This window comes from Melospiza melodia, chromosome 3 (genome assembly GCF_035770615.1).
Source record: "Melospiza melodia melodia isolate bMelMel2 chromosome 3, bMelMel2.pri, whole genome shotgun sequence".
NCBI classification, from domain to species: Eukaryota; Metazoa; Chordata; class Aves; order Passeriformes; family Passerellidae; genus Melospiza; species Melospiza melodia.
In genome coordinates this window covers 61989165-62014426 of record NC_086196.1, presented here as the reverse complement: position 1 = coordinate 62014426, position 25262 = coordinate 61989165, and the positions used below count along the sequence as shown (strand labels likewise).

General features: G+C 40.5%; 1 protein-coding gene across 3 annotated transcripts in view; it reads right to left on the bottom strand.

Moving 5' to 3' along the window:
* DAAM2 (dishevelled associated activator of morphogenesis 2) overlaps positions 1-25262 on the bottom strand; it is a 202502-nt gene that overhangs the window by 34752 nt on the left and 142488 nt on the right. For 2 of the 3 annotated variants that reach the window (XM_063152019.1, XM_063152020.1), the window contains 11 exons: positions 21550-21660; positions 20318-20421; positions 19043-19109; positions 18022-18139; positions 16461-16599; positions 14971-15029; positions 14402-14586; positions 13176-13493; positions 6295-6402; positions 3587-3619; positions 283-389 (listed from right to left, as the gene is read on the bottom strand). In XM_063152019.1, the coding sequence (XP_063008089.1) occupies positions 283-389; positions 3587-3619; positions 6295-6402; positions 13176-13493; positions 14402-14586; positions 14971-15029; positions 16461-16599; positions 18022-18139; positions 19043-19109; positions 20318-20421; positions 21550-21660 (1349 nt within the window). The remainder of the gene's footprint in view (positions 1-282; positions 390-3586; positions 3620-6294; positions 6403-13175; positions 13494-14401; positions 14587-14970; positions 15030-16460; positions 16600-18021; positions 18140-19042; positions 19110-20317; positions 20422-21549; positions 21661-25262) is intronic. The other variant, XM_063152021.1, reaches the window with a different exon arrangement.

Genomic DNA, 25262 nt, shown 5'->3' with positions numbered 1-25262 from the left:
TTTCATCTACCAGTGAGTACTGATCACTTTCTGATGATGAGTCTTCTGAGAGAAGCTGATGCCCTCCTGTTTGACACATGAAATGTGTGTGTGGATATTTTTATTAAGTGAGAAAACATGTATGAGAAACGTCCTTTTATGACACCGTAAGAGAGGTTTATCTGAGACTCTGCAGGTATTAAACAGCAGGGAAAAGAAACACATCAATTTGTTTAATTTCATCCCCTCTTGCCTCTGCATTGATCATGGCACACCCTGTAAGCTAAGGCTTAGCACACTTACTTGGAAAGGAGAATGACACAATTCTGGGCCCTCCGGCCATCAATCACAGAGAGCTCTTTCACCTTTCGTGTGGAGAGGTAGAGGTCTTCTGTTGAGCCCATCTCTTTCTGCATGTATTTCAAAATGGAGGGAAAACAATCAGTTTTATGTTGCTCACTCAAGACTGATAGACTTAGCTCAGTGTAATGAACAAACCCATCCCAACCTGGAAAAATCCACCCACATAATAAGAAAAGGAGATAAAAGCAGAAAGCATGGGGGTAGATCGTGTGTTACTGGACAAACAGAAATAATTCATTAACATCTGTAAGCTCATCTTTGATCCTAAATACTAGACCTGTTTCTGACCTATTTGACTCACTCTACCAACAATTCCATTATGTTAATGTGAAAAATTGGCGTGATAGGAGAATCAGGCACATTATGAGGAAGATCACTGGTGTCACAGCATATCCTTCAGCAGATGCCTCCTCTAGGGGTTACACAGCATTCTTGAAAGGCTGCAGCACAAGCAACAAAACCCCCTCTGTTATGTCTTATGGCTGCCATTGGACCTGACCGATCCATATTATATGAGAGATGTAAATAGTAGAGCATGATGGCATTTATCTTACTAAATATATCTTACTAAATGGTAAAAATCTACATTTAAACTATCTTCTCTTTTAAAAACTAATGAATACATTTAATCATTCAGAAATCACCCCTTTGCAAAGTTGTCTGTATAACCCCATTGCCATACTCATCACCTGAAAAGCACTTGAAAATCCAGTCCAGAACATTTGTCATAGCACACAGAGATAAAATATTTGCAAACTCAGTCTGGCCATCAAGTTTTATTTTCTCAGCTAACTGCTGCAGGAACTATTTATAAAATGCCTTTTCATGACATATCCATATCGTCAGGCCTTGAGATTTTGAGATTTATCAGAATAATATAGCTTTGAATGCACCCATCAAATAAGCAACATGACTTCTTTTTTAGCATATAACAGCAAGCATGCTGAGTCAGATCAAAAGGTCCATCTACCCCAGCATCCTGACCCTGGCAGTGGCCAATAGCAGAAACTCATGGAAACATGTCAGATCATGGCAAGCACACAGAGTGGGTTCTTCTCAGAATTCACTCTCAGGACTCAAGGTTCTGCAGCTCAAGGCTTACTTACATCAGCAAGACTAATCTCTAAAGAGAGTCTGACACCCAAGCATTTGAGAGTTCAGTGTAAATCATAGGTTCATACTGCTAGTTTTCATTTCAGTTATTGTTACAGTCAGCTACCACAAATCTGTGTTGCTCCTGGATATAGAAAGATTCATACAGCCACTTCCAAAAATGTTGCAGTGAGCCACCACCAACAGAAAGTGACATTTTTAAACAACGCACCAGTTGAAGACATGCACTTAGTAAATTCTTCTAGATGTGCCCAAAGCATCTAGCTTGGCAGAAATACAATTGCAATGCTACTCAATAAATCAAATAATGTTTCCTAAAAAGGCAAAATTGACTTTAGGTAAGTTTATTATTTCTGAGAGAATATCTAACGATACCATCAAGAGGAGTTTCCCCAGTATGATCTGGCATGCAGAGATTTCAAAGTTTTCTCAGTTTGTGGGGAGGAAGACAGGGGAATATGGAGATGGGGAGCTGTTGAAAGGAAGAAAGCTACTTGCTGGTCTGTGCTCTTGGTTTAAAAGCTTCACTGTTCCTCACTAGCTAATATTTGCAAAAAAGGACACCTGGAAAGTGACAAGCATCCATCCCAAGGGAAAAAATGTTTCAGTCCTTGGCTATGTATGTGAGGCAGGGGTTCAGCCAGCTTTCTTTAAAGCCATCCAGCAGGAATTGATATAATAGTGTCCATGCCATTTCCAATTCCCCAACTCACAGGGCTGAACACAGATGAATAACTTGAACTATTCAGACATGGCCCACTCCCTGGTCATAAGGGCTAGATTCAGCTAAAAATATATCCTCTTCAACTCATATTGAGGAGAGAGGTATTTATAGCTACTTGGAGTCATGTGTAAGCAAAAGCAGATGAAGCCTCAGGTTTTACCAAAGCCAGATTCCAAGCTTAATTCAAGGAAAACAGATTGCATGTGGACTATCCATATTTTCTCAGACACAGAAAAAGAGGAGCAAAGGGGCAGTGGCAACTAGCTTTTTTAAGAGAGCCCAAGCCCTGAATACAAGAACACTTGGAGCTGGTGTCAACCTGACAGCCAAGATGACTAAGTTTTATGCCATCATCCTTTACTGATGTCTCATCTGGGATAACACTATGTTATGTGCTTCAAAGAATATTTCAGATTTGATATTTTAGTTGCAAATTCAAAATGCAACTAAAATTTCAGTGCTGAAACAACTATACATGTGGAATCTGCTCATCACACTGGTGCCTTGCTTCAAATACAATTTGATTTTGGTTAGCTGAGGACTCGTACCATGGCAGCACCCTAGCTTCTAGCAATTATCAATACTTCAGAGAACTACGTCTACCACATTGACTTGTTCTGATATGCTGCCACGTTAGCCTCCCTCATGTGGCAAAAGCTGTGACCAGACTTCCCAAATACCTGAGCACTCATGGTGAGAACTAATTTCTTCTGAAACCACCAGAGATCATATGATCATTTCTGATCAATCCTTTCCTGATAGCATCACTCTTACCAAAATTATTGCCAAGAATTTTGCTTGAGAGATAGCCAGTTTAAAGACATGTGCATAACCTAATATCTCTATCTAAACACCATTTTAATCTTTTGGTGAATTTTATGAGGGTTTCAGCTGTCCATTTGGAACACTTCTGCCCCTCAGATGGCACAAATCCTTCTGCCAAAGTGCCCAGTTCTATGAAAAGAAATATTTCCTTTATCACAAAGTCTGTGGCTAGCAAGTGCATCTGAAGACTTCAGTACTGAACAAAGCAGACAGAACAGAAATAGAAACAGTGGGAGAAAAGGCTCCCTGAGAGACTCTTTTGTTCTTCTCTCAAGAGAGTATTACTTTGGTTAAGGAAGAGTTGACACTGACATTCTTCTTTGTCCCTTTTTCCTCAGGATCATAAAAAAAGGGACTACAGACACCAGCAGTGAGATATAAACAAGTGAAAGAACAAGAACTACCTCCTATCACAGAGATAATATAGCCAAAAGAATGATCTGTACCACCTTTCCCATTAAGAAAGCAGAGTGCAAGGGCATATGAAAGAGCAGCACGAGCTGTGACCCCACAGTGGCATGGTCCAGGACTTCACCTTCACACACATGGCAAGAGGACCAGGAAGCAGACAATGATACTCACCTGCTTACAGGAGGAGGGGTTAGTTAGCAGGTCCTATGCAGGCAGCAGTCGCAAATAACGAAGAAGGAAACATGCCAAAAATTAGCAAAGAGAAAGGTACCAAGTTTAACAAGGCAGCTGAATTTAGACACACACTATTTTCTAAGAGCATATAATGCTTAGCAAGTAATACTGGCCCAGATGGTTCAAAGGTATTTCAGCACCTCTTGGCATATTTTAAATCAGCAGATGTCACAGAACTAAGAGCCCTAGGTCTTTTATGAAAATAATAAATTTGGTCTCCAAAGCATAAATCTTTTAGGTCTTTAAATATTAACTAGGATAATGCTTAAATACCTTTACAAATCCAGTCCAGAGCCTTACTGAAAGAACTGCCAAGGTTATAACTTGAGGGTCAGTTCTCCTCTCCTGATGCACAGGCACAGTTTGTGGGTATTAACAAGCATAACAAGCAACAACTTGTTTCAATGGCACGCTATACCCTTTAACAACTTGTAGCCAAGCATTTTGAAAGCACTCAGTAACCACCAAAGAGGCGGTACAGCACTTCTGGAAGACAGACTCAAACTATTTCATGACTTACTCATTCCTCCAGGAAAACATCAGCTATACTGAATCAAAAGGTCAATATTACACAGTAAGATTAGAGCAAGGTCAAAAGACAAGTGTAAGAATACTTGGTCCAGCATTCTGTACAGTGGACAGTTTTGCTTTCCCTCACAGCCACCAAAAAGGACACGCTGGGCTTGAGAGAGGAGAAGAGACCCTCTGTCATTAACAAAATTGAAAACAGAAAAATTGTTTAATGTAAATGAAACTGGAAAAACATGAAGGTCATGTTAATAACAGCAAAGAAAGAAAAGTCTTTATCTCTACCCATTCAACATTTCAGCTGCAAAAGAGCAGGGCTTGGCATTGACATTTTTCTTTACAGACATTTGGATGAAGTTTAAAAGTCACAAACCCAGAGAGAACACATACTTGGTCAGAGTGGAACATTTCCGAAAGTAAAAGAGGAAAAAAGACTAAATGTGAACTGAAAAAATTCTCATAAATTTTTAATTCAAAAGCAATTTTGGTTGCTTGATCTTTAAAAAAAAAAAAGAAAATCGATGAGGACTTGTTGATTGGAATCGAGTTCACCTTGAAGCAAGTATGGATGAAACAGGAAGAAGTATCATGTAAAGTAACAACAAAATATTTAAGGAGAAAAAAACCCCAACAAAATAATGTAAAAACCTCAACAAAAGCTGTAAGGGCAACAAGATGTCTAACTGCACAAAAATACAAGAAGCTTACATAAGTGTTACTCTAGTGTCTGGAGCCACTGTCATGAAGTGTGTTTAATGAGGATGGAAGAGTACAGCTTGGAGACCCACGGAGGCAGGGGTAAGGGTCAGGTTAGTTTATGGCTGAAGAGCTCAGGCTGCCTTCCAGTGATTGGTAACATAGTCATAAATATTATGATTCTAACTGAGACCAGGACAGCTTTGGCTTTGGTTTTTGGGGACAAAAGGAAGCAAGGCTTTGCAAGGTCATTCCTAATGAGGAAGCTGCAAGGTTTGCACCTGAAACATTGGAACAGAAGCTCTTGGGACAGGGTCTAAATCCAATCTTTTAACAGCACTGAAGTTTTGTGTGCCTTTCTTCCCTTCTGGGAACGAAGTTCTTCTTTCAAGGAATGTGATTTACAGAAAGAGAAAGGGACCCACTGAAACAGCATCAGCTACTTGCAGAAACAGAATGAGAAATGAAATCTCATCATGCAACAGTTAACATCACATTCTTCATAGCTTATCCATGTGGCTGTGAGCTCATAAATAAGAAGAGTTATTCATTATGTTTATTGGATTAGAAAGAAAATAAAAGAGAGAAGGGAGGAGATGGAAATTCCAAACACAAGGGGTTGGATTGTTAATTTTAAGGTACTGAGTCAGTTAATGAAGTAGCTATCATCACTGTAAGGAATAATCATAAAGGTTGTTTATGACAGTTGGGTCTGTGTCTTCTCCTAAAACTTCAGAGTAATGATCCAGTTCTGCAACATATAAAACACTGAAAATAGTCCAAAAGCAAAGGAAAGCTGGGGGAGTTCAAGGAGTGAAAGTACAATCCATCTGCTGCTAAATCTCATTCAGTGGAGATAGACAGATTGAAAGTGACTTGCTTTCCAAGAAAAAGAGGAGGGAAAAAAGACATTCTAATAAATGGCCAATTTTAAAGTATGCTGTTTGCTCTATAATCTGTAATTCAGACCATTTCTATCACCTAACCACTTCAGGCAGCTGGCTGTTTAAGAAAAAACAGACAAAATGAAAGACAGCTAATACAGTCACCCTGCTCAGCACTCAGGGAAGTACAGCCCTTTTTCTCTGGATGAATGGGAGAAACAGGAAGTTTGACATGCAAATATAAATGTAAAGCTCCACAGCTTCTAGAAGTCAGTGGCCAGTGACATTAACTAGAGCATTACCTGTTGGAAGGTGCTGAAAGCTGCCCATGAGTATGAAGTATATCCATACCAGAAGTTTAGACCCTGCCCCGTGTGGCCATCCCAACTTCTTCTGCTCTTCAGATTTTCTGAACAGTGGCAGAGCATCAAGTGATGCAGCCTGACTGCAGGTGGCCAAGGGCTCAGATCACTGTTGTGTATTCATTTCTCCTCCAGAAATTCAAGACAGAAAAGTTATGGAAGAGTTCACTCCTACCTGGTGCCTCTGATATGCAGAGAACATCTTTTCAAAATCTTCTAGATCCAGCACCTTGAATGCCTTTAAATCATCAATCTCATTCCAGATTGTGCCATGGATCCTCTCCTAAAAGGAAAGAACATATTTTAACTAGATAGCAAAAGTGTTTAGCTTGGACATCCAATCCCATTTGGATAAATCATTTTCTTTTCTTCTTACTGGTCACACTGCTATCTACTGCTGCTGTCATTTTAGAGGACACACTTTGTTTCAAGAGTCAGAGGAGAAAAAATAGTGTTTCATTTTGGGTTTTTGGTTTGGTTTTTTTGTTTGTTTGGGTTCTGTTTGTTTTAAAATACTATTTTGTAGTTTTCATCATAGCAAGCCTCTAATGAAAAGGCACATTCCAAGACTAGCAGACCACATCTCAAGCATTATCCGTGATCCCACAGCATATTTCCTTTCAAGAGTGGCCATCTGTGTAACACAACGATTGTGGTCATGCTGAAAGGAGTGTTACCATCAGGAGGAAAAAGCTTAGGAAAAGCACTGATGCATGACAAACCCCAGACACATCTTCTCTGTTGCAAATTTTTCCAGGATCTTTTGTAAAGCCTGAAGGGTGTGTGGCTTTCATTATGTCTGCCTGTGAAAGTAGTTTAAATTATTATTTTATTTTACTTTTAAGCCTTTGAGTCTTTGAAGTCTAATTGTTTCCTATTACATGAACTGCCTTGTCTACATGAGGTCTTTGTCAAGCCAGATAGACACAAACTATACCCAGATCCCTGAAACAGCATCATTCCCAGTAACTGGAAATGTTCACAACCCTCATGATGATACATTATCCAGAATGCCAGGGATCCTAGCTGTTTGGCAGATAATTAGCATGGAGGGAGACAGGCACAGACTTCTACTCCTACTTGCTGCCCATCAAACCCAGAACAAACAGGCTCCTCTAGTACACAAATTGGCTAATTGGCAATCATCCTATACTAAGTGAAGGTCTTGGTGTCCTGCTGACATTCTCAGGACAGATATCTATTCTGGCTGAGGACACAAAGATCAAACTACCTCCTCCTTCCTACTGACTCTTACGGTGCATTTGTGTGGGACAAGCTTTGGGTGCTCGTCACACCACTGACACCACTATTCTTAGTTCATTTAGTTTACTACATGTATATTTATTATTATTAACTGCAAAAATAATGAAAATGCTGATTAAAAGAAATAAGAAATGGACAAAAAGACTTGTAAAAAAAAGACCTAAGCAAATCTCAGGAGATTAAGAGCCACTGAACAGTGATGCAGAGAAAGCCAGGGACCACAAGCAATAGCAATGAAACCCTCACACACAGGTTCCAGCTCTGAAGAATCTGACTCGTACCTACACAACAAAGTGTGTTAGCACTTCATTATCAGAACTAATTAGGAACAGGCTCTACTTCCCATTCAGAGTCATCAAAAGGAATAAGGGAAATGTGCTAAGCCACAAGGCTCAAGGAGCAAGGGAAAAAAACTGAGGAGGATAAAATGAGGGGGAAATAAAAGTGTGAAGTGTTCTGGAGGAAATTCCTGGCAGGGCAGACACTGTGGAGGAAAACCAACACCCTTTCTCCAGAGACAGCCTGTGAGTGCCGGAGGGTAAGGAGGGGCGTCTGCAGTGCTATTCACAGTGAGGGCATATCCTAGATGGGAGCAGCACCCATCCCTGAGCAGGCTCACCACTATCACTGTATCACCCCTTGCAATCAGCGTGGCTCTTCTTTCCACAGCAGGAAGAACATGTGACTGTAACACGGCAAACAAGTCTGAGAGGCTCGTCTCAGCCAAAGCAATAGGAGACAAAATTAATTTTCTTTTTATCCTAGCCCTGAACTCCACTGCCAATCTTAGCCAGAAGCATCCAGGCAGAGTGATCATTCTCATTCAATTTCCAGGTTGGCTTTGTAAACCATGAATTATAAATCCTGAGGGATGTATTTGAACAGCAGAGCAGTTCTCTGAGAGCCTCACTGTTTCAGACTGTCCAATCAAGCACTGAAATGGTTGACAGGAGTCCTCAGAGTCATCACGGGGATAGAGCCCTGGGGATGCCAAAAAGCTGTATGCTGTGTTTGGCAGAGGCTGGATGTGACTCAAGACAGCTCCTCATGAGTCTTGCCCATCTACCTGTCCAGCTGCAAAAATCTCATGGGAGTGAGGTTTCCTCATTAATGGCAAGAACAGTGAAAAAGTCCTACAGAACAGTCTAGTCTGAATGAACTGCAAAGGGGCCAAAACAGGAAGTTCTGGGACTCAGAAAAGGACTGCAGAGAGTAGTTCTCCCCCTGCTTTCCCAGGAAAACAACCCAATGAAAATAATTCCAACTTCAGATTCATTTTAAGAGCCTGGTTGAATCTGGTTCTGTACAGGATGGTTTGTATTCTACTTGTAGCAGAAAGACAAATTCCAAAGCAGCACCCATTGCAATGGTGTGCACAAACAGAACTTTGACCAAAGCAATCCAATTTTAGGGCTAATGCAGTCAAAGAAAAATCAAGGCAGGCAGAAGTATAAACAATTTAACACTTTGCAATGGGCCTGTCCCCTCTATTTGTACTATAAGCTCCATCCTTGAAAATTTTCATGTTGCTGCCAGATAACTTCCTGGACTGAACTCTTCATACACAGTTTACACAGTTATGGATTAACTGGCTGATAGTTTCTTGTCATCAGCCAGAGAAGACAGAGTATTTTAAGAGAAACAGACTTGCATAATGTGGTTGCTGTGATAAATGATTCCCTCAGCACCATAAAAATATTTATGGTCTCTAAATAACAATTTAAAAATAAATCCTTTATTCCTTCTTTTCTTTTTTTTTTCCCTTCTCTGCCCCTAGAAAGAAAAAAAAAGAAACTAAAAAAATAAGAGCAATCATTTTATCTGTAATGTTTTTCTCTCCATCATAATTTATTTGTTTATTCATTCATTTATTCATTCTACAAGTCTTCCAGGATCTGTGGTTCCTGTGCTTTGGAAGATTTTGGCCCACTTAGAGAAGCAAACCCTGTGAACTGTACTTCCCAGCATCCTCTAATGGAATGGTCACACATACCAGGTCAGGAAACATCTTATTATGAGAAAAAGTATTGACAAAGCATTTGCTCCATCAAGCTGAGTTTTTGGTATGTTGCATTTAACAATTCACTCGCTGTAGCAGTTGCATCATTCCACCTTTATAGTGAATTCCAGTTTGCTGAGAGACCTAACGACACTAGAAAATAGCAGAGTTTCATGGCACTGCAAATCATACCAAGCTGTCCTCTGCTATACCTGATAGATAAATAATGATATTCTGGAAGGCATCAAAGTCCATCCTGCCTCAGTGACTTCACAGCATGAGTGAGAACCTACAGTACCTCTGTTTGACCTGCAGGTTCAGAGAAACCACGGAAACGATGAGTGCTCTGTGGATACTGGAACAGGCAATCCTGCTTATTAGTAGGTTAATATTTGTAGAATACTAGCCAGAAAAGTGGAAGCAACTTAAAGTTTTAATTAAGAATTCCATTATGGATCTGAAAAGTGATATGAACACAGCACATTTTCTAAGTTTTTATCTTACTATTAGATCATTACTTTAGTGTGAGAAAAATCCACTTCAAGCAAAAGCTGTATTTTTTTGCCTGTTTTTTAATCAAGACAGCTATTTTATTACATTGTAGGCCTAGGCACCACCACAGCTATTATGGGTAGCTTCACAATGAAATTTTGGAAAACTCTTTCCATTAACTTTGAATCTCTAGCAGCAGTCCATCATTTTATGCCATAAACCTCAGTCTGTTTTTAGGAAAAAAGTTCCAGAAATCAGAATCATTGATAACATTATAGAAACATTTTTTTAAAAATAAGTGTCAAAATGAACATTTTCTGTTTATGTGACTGACTGTTTTGGAAATTTGGGTTTGGTGGTTTTGATTTGTTTTTATGTGTGTGTGTTTTGGGCTTTTTAAAAAACTCCTATATGGCATGTAGAACAAATACCTTTCTTATGAAACTATTTCAGTCAGGTCTATTTAGGGCTGGCTAAAGAAAGCCTCTCTGACATCACTGATGAGAGTCATTACCAGGACACTTGATGGGAAGCTGCTTCTCCAGACATGAGATAAAAAGCAGAGCAGTTGAAGGCTGACTTGATTTATTCTGAGAGCTTCAAATCAGTGCTTATATTTATCAAATAGGTAACTATTAGTCCACACTTCCAATTTTCTTGAAACCAGTCCATTGCTTGGATTAACCATAAATGTTTGGTCTCTGATTGACCTTTGGTGTTGTGTAAAACTCAAGAGTGAGAGAGTATTGCTGCCCAGAAACAAAGAACGGAATCCTTCCAGGATATTACAGTGGTTATATTGCAATATCTTTTTCTTAAAAAACAGAGACCCTTGGCACCAGTACTACTGTAGTGCTGTATGAATGGAACTCACAAACAATGCCACAGTGCTGTATGAATGGAGCTGTGGTGTGGAAGGGCTTCATCAGAACTCAGACCATGCAGGCATCCAAATGTCTTTGCCACTGGTCATTAGCTTACATCAAAACTAGCACAAAGTCCTTAATTCTCAATGGAAATTAGTGGGCTGTTGGATTGTCCTTGTTAGAAGCATAGATCCCTTCCAGTCAAACATTTTCTTGTGGTGCCCATGGGAACTGTGGACAATCTGTTATTGTCAACTGCTAAGAGCCTGACTGCATTTGATATTTCTCCCAATACCCAGCAGCTCAGTTCTTTTCTTCCAAAGACAAAGTCAGCATCGGAAAAAAAAGGTGTCACATGAACTGCCCTGGAGAAAGCCTTGATTCCACTACTGAGAAAGTACACTGCAGACAAATCCCTCTCAGCCAGCCTTGTCCACACTCCTGTTGGCCTCTGTTGGCTTTCCCTCACTGCCTTGAGGCAGGCTGCAGGGATAGAGAGGAGTTTGCTCGCTTGTGGGCTGCCTCAGTCACCTCCACACTTACCTGAACAATCTCCTGAGAGAGATTCTGTACTAATTGCTTAAAGAGAGGTGATCTAAACAGTATGCAGAGATAACTAAGATATGAATATTTGAATACCTACTTGCATCCCTAACTTTATGAAAAGCTGTTTCCGATGCTGTGTTCCCTCATCTTGCAGTATTTCATGTATTGTTCCTCAAAATGTTTTTGTGAAGAAAAATTGTATTCTTGTGAACTGGAAGGTAAACCCTACCACAAACCACAAAAATACTGTGCACACTTCCAAGCCTCAGTTTCCCAGGCTCAAAAACTCACAATGTGCTGCTCCCAGACAGTGTGCTTGTTTTGAGTCCTCACTCATTCCAGTCTGGCTACTCTGACAGCTCAGTTCAGGAGAACACCACTGAAGTGCAGCAAAGTTAACAAAAGGCATGACAAAGCTCATCCAACCTACTTATGACTTTGTGCTCACAAGATTCATACCCATGTGAATAGAAAGATACCAAAGGAAATCTAGGATAAATGAGGAAGATGACCAAAACATATCAGCTTCTCCCCAGCAGTCAGTGAAATTAAATAATTCCATAACACAGTGCAACCCAAGTAACAGCATGAGACACCTGCATTGACACCACAACCTCTGCCCTTTTGCAGACACCATACCAGGTTCAAAACACTAACACTGGCAGACACTCCAAAATGAAGGCCCCACCCTCTTATGCCCCTTTTCCCAAATATTTTGCCATCCTCAAAATAGTGTCTTTTAGCCATCTCACCACCCAGGTCTTCAATTTTATTAGCACAGCTGCCTTCACTCTTATCCAGAGGGCAGGATAAGCCTACAGTTACTGTACACTAAACAGAAACACCTGTGACTCTCTCTTTTTCATATAAATTCACATATATACATGTATTAGTTATTATTTCTTTTCTTCGGAGCACTAAGTTCCATGTTCTGCAAAGGAAAATAAATCCTCGTCCTTACATTCTCTCCCACACCCCCCACGTGGCCTTGACAGACAAGCACAGACGGTGCAGCAAATATTTCACTTCACTTTATTTTAAAGAAAAGGGGAGAGGGGGAGAGAGAATTCTTGTGGCATTCCAGAGGTCCCTGGACACTCATTCCAAATGCCAGAGTTGGGCCCTGGGTGAGTTTCAGTCTAAAAGAGAACCTGGGTTTCTAGGCAGAAATCCAAACTCAACACAGACATTTTTTTTTTCCTAAATCAGTTAAAAAAATTAAGACCTAAAGAGAAGAGGAGGGAAAAGAATAAGGGAAAAAGAGAGAGAAGGATGAGAGAGAAGTGAAGGAGAAGGAGACACAACCAAGGCAGAAGAAAAATGAGTGCAACAGGAAGAATCCAAGTCCTCTGGGGTTTGTTGTTTTGTTTTTGCCAATCTGGAGTTTTATCACCTACAGACAGAGTTATAACCATTCAAGGAGAGAGGCAGTTTCCCTCATGGCCATGAGCAAACAGTGAGGAGAATCAGGACACCTTTCTCTCCTTGGTGATGGCTCCTGCCAGAGTAGAGGTGGCTGGATGTTTTTCCAGATGGCTCTCACCGTGTTTTGCCCACATTGCCTCTGGTCACCCTTTTCCCTGGTGTACAAGTGAGGGCAGCTCTGGCACACCAGTCCTGGAGATGTCCAGCTCTCACTTAGGTATTCAGCCCCACTACAGCTTTGCTGTACCAGACTATTTGCATGGCCACACCTATGCAGCTCAATCTATCACAGGGGATGCGCTGCATGATGGAGAACTGGGGAGACTCCCTAAATACAATTAATGACACCTACTGACCACAGCCCACAGAAGGCCACTTGTTTCTATGCCACTTTGCATTTCATGGCATTAATCAACACTGGGGTATACTCAGAAAGTAAATCAATTGAGTAATGCAGTTTCTTACCTCACTCAGCTTAGCCCAGTTGAAGGATTTCAGTGGATGTGAAGGCTGTGGGATAGATTTCTTCTTCAGACTGGGGCCACTGGTGCTGAAGGTGGTTGTGGAAGGGGGTGGCACCCCCATGCTGAAGAAAGGTGGTGCTCCTGGTGGAGGAGGAGGTCCTCCTGGTGGAGGTGGTGGAGCAGGAGGTGGGGGACAGCTGGAGAAAGGCAGAGGAGGTGGCAGTGGTGGCAAATTCTCAGACATATGAGAAGAGGACAAAGCTAATGGGCCACCTGGAGGAGGGGGTGGTGGGGGTGGGAAGGAAATGCTGCCCCCTTGCTGGAAAATAAAAAACACAGAGAAAAAGAAAGCAAACAGTTTAAAAGGCACAGTAACTCCATGCTGCCAGCTGATGTGATTTTATTATGACTCTCAAAATATTTGATGTTTTCTTTAAAGCCTCCTGCACTCAAAGCCATGCAATAAAGGGAGGAATCTCAGCTTTCATTTAAGAGAAAGTTTCAAGCCCATGGAGCTGTGGAGAAGAGCTTGAAAAAGGAACCATAAATGGCTCAGAAAAACAAAAAGCTAGTAAAAGAAGCCAAAATGTATTATTTTCTCCTTATGTATGAAAAAAGAGAAAAGTTCAATCTCATGAACTTTTGAACTCCTGGGTTTAAAAGCTAAGGGTTTGAAACACTGAATACCTGTCATTAGGCCTCAGTAATGCAAAGTGGGAGAGGGGAGGAGGGAATGAATCTGCTTTCTGCAGTGTCTAACTTCTCACGGCTGAGTTCTGGTGGCTCAGACACACTGCTGGGATAGAAAGAACACCAAACAGGAGGGAGCATCTGCAAATGCCACTTTTCCTGAGATAGTTCAGATGCTCTTGCAGCATGACAGGAATCCTGTTTCTTCTATACTTTTGTATCAGGGAGATTTCTCTCTATTCCACTAAATAATAACCAGGGCCACCCTACTCAGATGTGAAAATTATGGCTGGAAGAGCACACACGTGCCTCAGCAGCTCCTGCAAGGAAGGTGGCTGAGGAGAAGGAATGGAGAAGCCCATGCATGAACCATTCTATACCACCAGCTCAGGGATTTTGGTCTCAGCTAAAAGCTGAGCAGCTTCTAAGTATTCTCTGTTATGACCACAGATGTGCTTCATGCATAACATGTTTTTTTTCATCATTCACTAGTTAGCAGCCTTTAAACAAGGATGGGGAAGACTCCCAGTCTCATACCGAGAACTCATTAAGCTGAGCCACCAGATCATTCATCTGGTCTCGGGTCTGGCGCAGCTCCAAGGATTCCTTCTGCAGCTTGTCCTTCATTTTGTTCAGGGTCTTCATCATTTCATCCTTCTCCTGGGTTTTTGTTTCACATTCCCTCTCCTTCTTTTCTAGCCGGCTCATCAGCTCTGCATGGTCTAGGGGGAACACACAAGTGGGACTGGTGAAACAAAGCTCATGAACAGTCCCTGGGGATATGTAGGTTAATACAGCTGAAATAAAGCTGACACTTCTGTCAGCTCAAGCAGGGATGTATAATGAGAGCAAGAAAAAGAAAATAGAGTCTGACTGTCTTGACAATGACCTTCAATGATCAAGACAGCAATGCCTAAGTTTCAGTTAGACTGTAAAATCACTTCATGTGAGGACTGAAGGAACCCCCATCCTGTGAAACACATAAACTGTTCACCATGACACAAAATGTCTGCAAAAGGAAAAGTTGTGTCCAGCTCTGCTGCTCACTGCTCTGTGAATGAACTGGGATCAGTTTCTGCCTATGCAAGCAAAGAGGATGAACTCACCTTTCCGGAACTTCTCTGCCTGATCCCTCCACTGCTTGACCTCATTTTCATTCACCAGCCTGAAAGAGGAAATGAGATCATTTAAACTTTTCCTGAGCTACCCAGGCTGAAAGGCAAGCGGTCATTTTGCAAAGTGATCAGCAAAAGGCAACCTGGTAAGTGTACAAGTTTATACAGGATCACACCAGTGGTCCTTCTGGATCCAGATTCTGCTCCCTAGCCTACAGCTAATAGGAAAAGGATGCCTTTTTACTCAATGTCATAAAAAGGGATAAAGGAAAGGCTGTGGAAGAAATTCCTGATACATTCCTGTCTTCAGGTAATGCTCTCAAAGTGCCAAGTCTACTTATTTTGGAAGAGAGAAGTCATCACTAAAATAATCACAGCTGCTATGGGTTACAAATTACCCCATCCTTAATATAAAATCAGATTGCCATTGTTTTTTTCCTTATCGCTGTGGTTCTATTTTTTCTTTCTTACAAGGAGGAAGAACACTTCTCTATTGGGTAATACATCAGTAACAAGGCAATTCTCGTATCTCACACTGGCACAGCTATTTCCTATTACTGACAGAAAATATGCAGGGCATGCTGGGGATTGATTAGATATGCAGAATGAGGAGTAGCTATGAAAGCAGAAAGGGAAGATCAGGCATGAAATCTACAATGAAGTCTGGTATCCAACACCACTGTATTTTTCCATGACAAGAAATCAGTTTCGATTTTGGCTCACACCTATAACAAAAGGAACTGTAAAATTTTTAGTACAGGAGAATTTGGTTTCATATAGGACTTATATTCTATAAATGTTCTTTTCAGTGGATAATTCGGAAGGGTAATGGGCCATGAATTACCTGCAGAGGCAGTTGGATGAAATGAAGAATCCAAAAGTTTGGCTAAAAAAGGACTGAGAACAGGGAAGTTGAGAAGAGAGCCAGCTCATGTAGCTAGACTTCTCAAATGATGCATCCTATGGGAAAAAATAATGGTAATGCCCTCAACCAAGTCTGTGGGTGAGAGCAAACAGACATTTTATGAAGAGGTAAGGGGTTTTGTGTGCCAAGTGGGGACTGCTTTCCCCTATTTGCAATCTTTCTAAACCATGTGCTCATTAGTAGGAATGGGATCTACATAGAGAATATGATATTATTTTTACTTTTTAATATCAAGGAAAGCTTTCATGAGCATCCTGAATTTAAAAAGGCACATGAGGAAGCCTTGTTATAAAATCATGAGCATTTTTTCTGATCCTCTAACCAGAATAACAGTTACTAGAAGTCAAATACAAGGACTTTGCAGGGAAATACTGCCAAGCTAAGATGTCATTAGAAGGAAACTGCTTAGAAGACTTAACTACTTAACAGGACAAGGAGAAGCTGTAAGTTGAAATAAGGAAGTCCTCACATATGATATTTTATTTCTTAAGCACCCGCATACTGATCATATTCTTATACCTGCATAACAGAAATAAACAATAATAAAGCAGCTTACATTTTAATGATATTTTTGACATTGAAGTTTTCCAATGGAGCTATATCTGGATCATCTCCTCGTTCATCCTGTAGAACAATTTGTTGGAGTATTCTGTCCAACAGCTGCCACTGCTGGAAGTTTCCTCCATTCCTCTTATCTGTATTGAAAAAAGACCAACCCATGAGATCTTCCAACTCCATGCCAAAGTGCCCAGACCTGCCAACAAACTGGCATTCTTTCCTCCCCACCTTTCATCTCAGTCCTGTGTGTGATGAATTACAGAACACAAAGACTGACTCTGAACAGTTGCTAGCGGATTATTTACAAACACCTGGCATACTGGCACAGCTCATAACAGGCACAGGCAACTTTGTGCCTGATGTGCACATTCAGGCTATGCAACCCTTCTGACAGGTTAGCTATAAATTGCACACTAAACATCTATAAAAAGGATTCCTTTGTGATAACTAACACTCAGTGTTTTCTGGGGCTTGATGTTGAGGTCACTGTAGGAACAATGAGATGTTCTATCTGCATGCTTGGTTATCTGCAGGTCAGTGAAACTCAACTGGCATGAAAAATTCATCCAAACATGACTGGAAAGTGCAGAGATAAAGAACAGAATTTGAACCAAAGGTACTGATCCCACGGATATCCAAACAGAAGAGCCAGAGCAACATTAAGTCCACCTCAACTCTTTAAGTTACATAACCTAGATCTTTATAGACTCTTTAAAATTGCTCCAGTACAATCCTGCCCTGGCCTAACAGGATTTGGTCTTTCTGCTACCAAAAATCCCAGTCAACACATAAAGCTCAAGTTCTATTCTAAAGAGTAATATCAAAGAGGACACTGAGACAAAGTACTGCTCAAATTTGTGCATCGCTGTACTTGAATCTAAGGAAAGCCTGAGGACATACCACACATCACACTGCTTGCTGAAAAACACACCCCAGTGCATCTCCCTCATGTTCCCTTCTCGGTTTGAGTGCTCAAATACAGATGGAAATCATGGAAGACTAGCACCTCATCCCTAACAGGATCAAGGCAGACAGTTCTTTAGTGATCCTGCTGTTACACTCTGGATGCATAACTGAATTATTCCATTGCAGTTAATAAGAAGATTCTTATCACTTCTTTGGAAGCAAATTTCAGTATTAGTTTTCACTTTGTGTTTGGGAGCTCTCCATTAAAGCACTGCCATGAGATAGCAGCCTGATGACTTACTGTGGAATTTCCCAGTGGCAGAACAGCTTTCAGTACTGTACTATTTCACCAGAAAAAAATCTTCAGTGTCTTTTTTTAATATTCCAAATGCTATCTCTTTCTGGGAATTCCCTGATCTATAGCATAAGGACTCTTTTTTAAAACCTCTGATTAAAATCATTAAAATCTCTGTCAGTGACTAACTGGAATGTCTCAGCTACTCAATTTTATCAGTGTAAGATATCAAGTTCATTAGCCACAGCCAAGCGCTGAATGGGAGACAATGGCAGTGTGTGCCCTGGTATCTGTGAACACCAGCGTTTCTCCCAGTTCTCCAATACCCCTCCCTCTGGAAGTCTGTAAATGTACTCACATGGCATCTGCAAGCAGTGCTGGAGGATGGATAACAAATAGGGATAGGCGTCTGTGTGCTTCAATCTCTTCTTGATCAACTCAAACATCTGAGAGGCACTTTTTGTATCAATGTGGATCTGAAGTGAGAGAGGAGAAAAACCACCCACAGTAAAAACCTGATTAACTGTGAAAGAGCCAATCAATACAAAGACAGGCAAATTTCCAGCAAGTGGACCTCTGCAAAGTCTTCTGCCATGCCCAGATGCAGCTTCCAGGAACAGGCACAAGGGTCTTTGACACCAGCATTGTCATTCCTATCCAGTATAGAAAAGATCTCCACAGTAAAAGCTAGAAAGGGAGCCATGCAAAGCCACCAAGAACTGTTCTGGAGCAAGCAAAACATTTGGGTCCTGGAAACTGGTGGCACAAATAGTAGAAGCTAAGCAAGAAAGGGTCAGTTGTTCTCTATCTGTGTGTGCAGCAAGAGCTGTTCACAAAGAAAGAGGGGACAAAACCATTCAGGACCCTACAGCTTTTTATTGATGCTACAGGCTGTCTCTATGTTAGTCTTTAAAATCCACATATACTAAAATACTGATCCTGTCCACAGGCTCTGAGGCAACAGGTGTCAGCAGAGTTACATGTGATCTTGGGAAGAATATCAGAAAATAGCCCAAAATTCACCCATAGTCCTGCAAAGGGGATGTCTGAAACTAGAAGGCATCCAGATCATCAGGACTGAGAACCTGAGAGCATGGTTGAGAACCTCCTTCACTCCTGAACATTCAGGCAAGCAAAAGAAAGAAGTTTTTATCAAAAATGCTCATCAGAAGCCCTTTGTGTGACCACTGTTTTCATTGTTCACACAGTGCAAATCTCCTGCTTGCTAAATGAGAAACAGTGAAAACAAGAGCGTCAACCACTCTCAGCATCAAAGTCAAACATTAGTTTTAGGGAGCACAAAGGAAAGGTGCAAGAAGCATCCCAACTGGATGCAAGTTCAGCTTTGGCCAGTTCAGGTACTACAAATTAAAACTTACCAGGTCAAACCGCTTGGCAAGCTCCAGGTCATCTTCATTTCTGACCATCTCAAAGAAATCTAAATGTCTAAGAGGAAACAGAATAACAAAACATCAGGCAAAGTTCATGGCATGATTCAGACTTAAACTAAGTGTGTCACTAGAGAAGCAGCAAAACCTCAGTTCAGCTAGAACATGTAGAAATTGGCAAGCCTTTCTCACATGAAGTGCTGACACAGGTATGCAAGGCAAGGGGGTCAGTGACAGGCCAAAAGAAAAGGCTGGCAGAGGTGCACACACTCTCTAACTCTGTAACACTGTGTTGAGGTAAGGTGCAAAACATCAACATAAAATAGGAAAGGGATATTCTGTTTTTGACGAATGCAATGCCTGCAGAGATAATACAATTCTAAAAAGTCCACACCATACTTGCTAGGCAGGTATGGAATCATTACAAGTTGTTTCTTTTAAGCAGCGAAGCAGAAATGCATTCAGTGGATCAGTTCTCAACAGCCTCTAGGTATGCCTATTGATAAGCACAGCAGCATGACTATGTCTGGATCTGGGTGACCTGGTGAGTGACACATTTGACCATCTGAAGTTTTCTTACACAGAGACTGGAGCACAGTAGGTGAGGTGGAGAAAGGCTGTGGCACATCCCCCTGTACAGATCTGGTACAAGAGTCTTTGTAATCCAGGCATGTGAGATCCTCTCAAACCTTTGTTATTCTCCTAACTTGTAAAATCCAGCTAAGTCCCTCCTAAACACTCCTGGTTACAGTCCAAAGCAATACAGATCATCTATAGTACAGATTTTCTTATTTTTGCTTATAATGTTGCGGATCAAAAGCACCATTCCTGGCTCCAGCTCTGCAGCAAACTGTAGTCATACAACTTGGAAACTCAGAACCTGCACTTAGACCACACATACTCAGTCACAATGAAGTCCACGAACTACTGGCTTCCCTGCCTCCTACCAGGACAGGCTTTTGTTCCAGTGTTGCTTCAAGAGAAAACCATTAGAATACTTTTTGTATTTTTCATTCTGCCTGCCATCCCCCACTGAGAAAAAAAGCAGTTGAGGAACTCCTTTGCCACAGCCTCTGCCAACTTAGCATGTACATTCCTACTTCATCTGCTGATGTTAATTTTAGGATAATTTTTTTTTTAATTTTCTTTTTGTTTTTTTTACGGAGTCAGTTTCAAGAAGAGACAGAATAAGCTCTCTGAAATAGAGAAGAGTTTCTAAGAAGTCTTTCTATTCATCAGTAGCAGTTCTCAGAAAATAAGTCTTACCTGTCCAGTGTGGCATTCTCGTGTCCTCTGAGCTTGTCAATGACGGGTTGAATTCCCAGCATTAGAAACTCATATCGGAGGTGCAATCGGAACTCCAAATTGTCCTTAAAAAATGGGGGAAATCCAAGTTATTTGTTTTCAAAAGCTGTCAATCACATTTTAAAAACATTTGCTTAAAATTTCAGTTCTTCTCTTTTTAATATTCTCTATCCTGACCCCAGATTCACGGGATGAATAATTCCAGTAAAGTAAGCAAAAAAGGAATTAATGCCATTGCTTCCATTTCACTTAAAAGTACATTTATGTACTATGAGTTTTGCATATGCAGTCAAAAGGACAGCACACTCCATGTTGTTCCATGAGGAACAGAAGCTACTGGCACTTTTCCTGCTAGTCCATTAGAGGTTCCTCTCCTGCTTACAGATGAACAGCATCGCAGTCTTCCTCCTAATTTTTTCCTGTTTATTTGTCATAAGACCATAGACATAAAATCACCTACTCTGACAAACCTTCTGACACCTATTCAGTGGGATGCTACAGGATTCCCAGAGATAGAGACAAATACATTGTCAGATAGCTCTCAGGAGCTTGCTGTCTTTTGTGGTTTAACCAAAAACAGAAAAAAGCTAACGTCATAAAAGTAACACTTTTAATGTAATAAATTAGTTTAAACTATCCTTCAGATTCAAAAGGAAGTCTTGTTAATAAAAGTAAAACAACTAGGACCTGGGATTTTTTTTCTGAACATTTTTCTGAAATGTCTCCCCTTGATATTTTAAAATTAAAATGCTTTGACTTTGGCTTTGAGTCAAAACAACTTAACATTTCAAAACATTTCTGAAGGTAAACCAAAATATTTTCTAAAAAGGATGAAATAAAAAGGTAGATGCTTTGCAGTTCTTAAAACAAACAAAAAAATCTTCCACAACCAAAACAGCAAAAAAACCAACCAACCAACCAACCAACCAACCAACCAACCAACCAACCAACCAACCAAAAAACAACCCAAAGTAATCACTTCAGTGTAAGCAGTCTATGCTATATTGAAGAAGCTTGAAATGAAATAATATGGAAGACATAATTTTAAGACTGATCTTAACAATTAAGCATTATTTTCCACAAAATATATCCACCCACTACCACAAGATTTGTGACTTAATCTACTAACTATTTCCAAGGTAAACTAATTTAAACATAACATCTCAGAAAGAATTTCCCAGGCAGTGACTCACCTCACCAGCACCTGCATTCAGAACAGCATTGATAAAGGACATGATGGCTGTTTTGAGGTTTACTTCATCTCGGTATCGCCCCATGCTTCGGTCCAGCTCATTTAACAGCGACTGAAACAGAACAAGCTGGGTTAGAGGACATAAGCTAATTTCTTGCAGGATAGATTGCACTTCTGTATACAGGTGAGATAATTGCAATGAGAAGCTATCCTTTAAGGAATAAAGCCTATGCCTGAACCTTGAAAGATCTATCCTTGTTCCTTCACTTACCACCCCTTAACATGAAGCAGACAAATATTACCTCTTGGTAAGCTCCTTTTAGGGGTTCTCAAATACCAGGAATATCCCTTGTGCATACAGTTCCAAAGCTCAAAGTTGAATTACACATCTCCACTGGAAGTGCAGTTAAGCTCCAGTCTCCATGTTACAGACTCATGGAATGGTTGGGTTAACAATGACTTTTAAAGATCATCTAGTCCTGACTCTCCTCCCACAGGCAGGAACACCTTTCTGCCAGACCTGGGCTTCTCCTCAAAGCGCCATCCAGCCTGGCCTCGAACACTTGCAGGGATGAGGCATCTACAACTTCTCTGGCCAACCTGTTCCAGTGCCTTTTCACCCTCATCTTAAAAAACTCTCTTCCTTTTACCCATTCAATGTCTAGCTTCTTATAGTTTAAACCTTTTAGCCCTTGTCCTGTCATCACAGGCCCTGGTAAAATGTCTTTCTCCATCTTTCTTATAAGCTCTGCTTACTGAAAGGCTGCTGGAAGTTCTCCCTGGAGACTGCATGTCCCCCTGTTAACCAACCCACAGGGAGTGTTCAGCACAGGAATGTTTGTGGTCTAATTTCTGCATACATACTGATATTTTACCATAATCTTGTGAATATCAGGAGACAAAAGAGAAAAAGACTAGACAAGTAGCATTGGTGGCCTTTGCCTTATTCCGGATTAATTCCACTTGAATATTTACCAAAGAGGTTATATGCAGAAACTGATTAGCCATGAAAGCAACTCTACGTTCAGCTTTCTGCTGATCACCATTAATATTCTCTTCAGGATCTTCTCTGATCAGTTCATAATTCCAAGGATGATTTTCCTTACTGGAAGAGTAACAAATTCCACTTCAGATCTGTGAGTTCAGCTGTATGAGTCTCACTCCAGCATAAATAATAAATGCCTCACACTCATATATTTGTTTTGCTATCACACTAAAAAAGAGAATTCTTTTTCAGTCTCCTTAAGAAGTTTTGACCATAAAGGGATAATGAAGACAAAAATAACTTTTTTGTGTTTGGCTCAGCAGACCATCTAAATAACATTTTGCAGCTATGATGCTGAGTAAGGAAGTTCATTTTCCTCTAGTCAGTCTTTTGTCCCTGGTTACTGAAAGTGTTCATTCATAGCAAAATCTTTCCTCGTCTAGTCACCATAGGTCTATCTTGTTTACTGCAGAAAGACACAGAGATATGTCTCAAGAAACAGGAGGAATATCCTCCTGTACATTCTTCAGGAGAAAGAATAACCTCCTTGCTTCATGCTTATTTTTGTGCAAAAATATTTTGACCTATCATACACTGCTACTGACAGCTGTTTTCACATCTGAGCATGGTATGTTCATTACCAAACAAGCTCGATTTCATTAACTCCATTCTCTTGCTGCTTCTAAATTTCCTATCTGGAATTTTCAAATTACCCTACTCCAGGCATTTGAGTTTCAATCCTATCCATCATCCCAGTAACTGTGTTACCACCACATAATATTTTGCTAGAAATGGGAACGAGTCTTACATAAAAGCACATGAAATGCTCTACTGAGCCAGACTGGTGGTCAGCTCAATCCACCATCCTATCTCTAACAGTGACAATCAGAAACTACCTGAGAAGTCTTTAAATTCACCAACAAAAACAACTGTTCAACTTGACAAACAAGCAGAAGTGAAATAAATGAGAGAATTTTATTCTGTTACTTCAAGATTTGACACTGAAATTCAAAACACATGTGCCTTCTTGGAATAAGTGAATTAGCCATCACTACAGAAGCAGCAAAACCAAGGATAGTTTTGCTGGTTTTCTTCAGAGGCTCTTCATTCCTATCATACTTTCTCACAGACTTGTAGGAACATGACAGAATCTATGAAGCAGCATATCAGGTACAGCATCCATACAGCTTGAAAGATGCTAACAAAAGTTTTCTATTCCCCATTTCAGAATGCTGAACTAGGAGCAGAATGCAATGGGAGGCATATCAAATTCTGGGCAAGAAAACCCAAAACTCTGTGTTGCACTAATCCAATTGAAGAGCAGCACATCTTCATGTAATTGTTCAGCTTGAGAAGGAAACACTGTAAGTTCTTGCTATTCCTAAAAATCAGAGTCTACACCCACATACTGTGGCCAAATTCCAATATCTCCAACTCTTTGCAAATGGCTGAGGTTCAAATCCTCACTTGAACATTTCCTGTGAAAAAGATTTCACCACACCTCTTGGCAGCCACTTCTGTGGCCCAATTGATCTTATGATTATAAAGGTTTTTCCTACTATTTAAGCAAAACTTTCCTCACTTAATCCCATTATTCCTCATCACTGACAACCAGTAGGGTTTCACTCAATCTGCAGCAAACCTCAAAAGGCTTTGGCTGAGCCCTAAAGGGAAGAAGGAAATCAAGAGTGAATACAGCCTTTTAATTTGTTCCTTGTTAGATCCTCTACTACAATTCCAAATTGATCAGCTTTCTCCTTACAAATTATGGTCTGTACTGACAGTGTTTGGTATAAACCAGGCAAGGAGGCTCTGGAAGGAATGCTCCTGGCCTCCACCTTTTCAACTGACAATATCAAACTTTCTTTATTCATTCACCTCAAGCTTCAAAATTTCTAGCAGCATTAAGGAGGAAAACAAGAGTTTTCTGCCCAAAGCAGCCCGTTAATATTTCCTCTGTGAAGTGAAACCAGCTTCTTTCAGACAGTACCTAACACCTAGGTTCTCTAAAGACTAAAAGGAAAATTCTTTCTCCCCACAGGGATCCACAGCTAGACGAGTATTTTAAATAGCAAGCTGTGCTGGAAGAGCACTGGAACATCCTGATAAACTTTTTAGGCCAATAGAGCATTACGACTGCAATATTAGTTTTGTCTCAAAATATGGCATGTTAAAAAGTATAATGTGATACAATGCCATGACACAGAGAGAAGGAGGGGAGGCAGAAAGCAGAAAAATAATCATAAAGGCAACAGCTTAGGGGAGAGAAAGAATGTGCCACTTTCACAAGGGAAACCAGTCATAAATACAATAATTCAGACATGAATGACTTTAAAATCAGAGACTCCTCTTTCTCAGTTTTCACAGCATTTTATTAAACTCTATATTCACAAGAATAAAAAAAAAAAGACAAAGCAATGTTTTTATGATCACACAGTGAGCCAGTGACAGAATTATGCTGAATACATGGAAAAAAATCCCAGCAAGGACAATAAGGGCTCAAACAAGAGCTCATCTTCCTAATTCCACATTTCTGCTCTGAGGATTTACTGTTTGGATTTCAAGTGTTTTCTTTCATGTCTGTTCTTCAAGGAGCAGAGTAGGATTTGTAGGCAAAGTAGCATGTTTCAAACAATTGGATGAAGACAGAGTTTTCCAGATTGCCTCAGGAAGGAGATTGAAGGCATGCCCTAATACTGCTGTGGTATTTGAGTACAGAAAGAGTATTA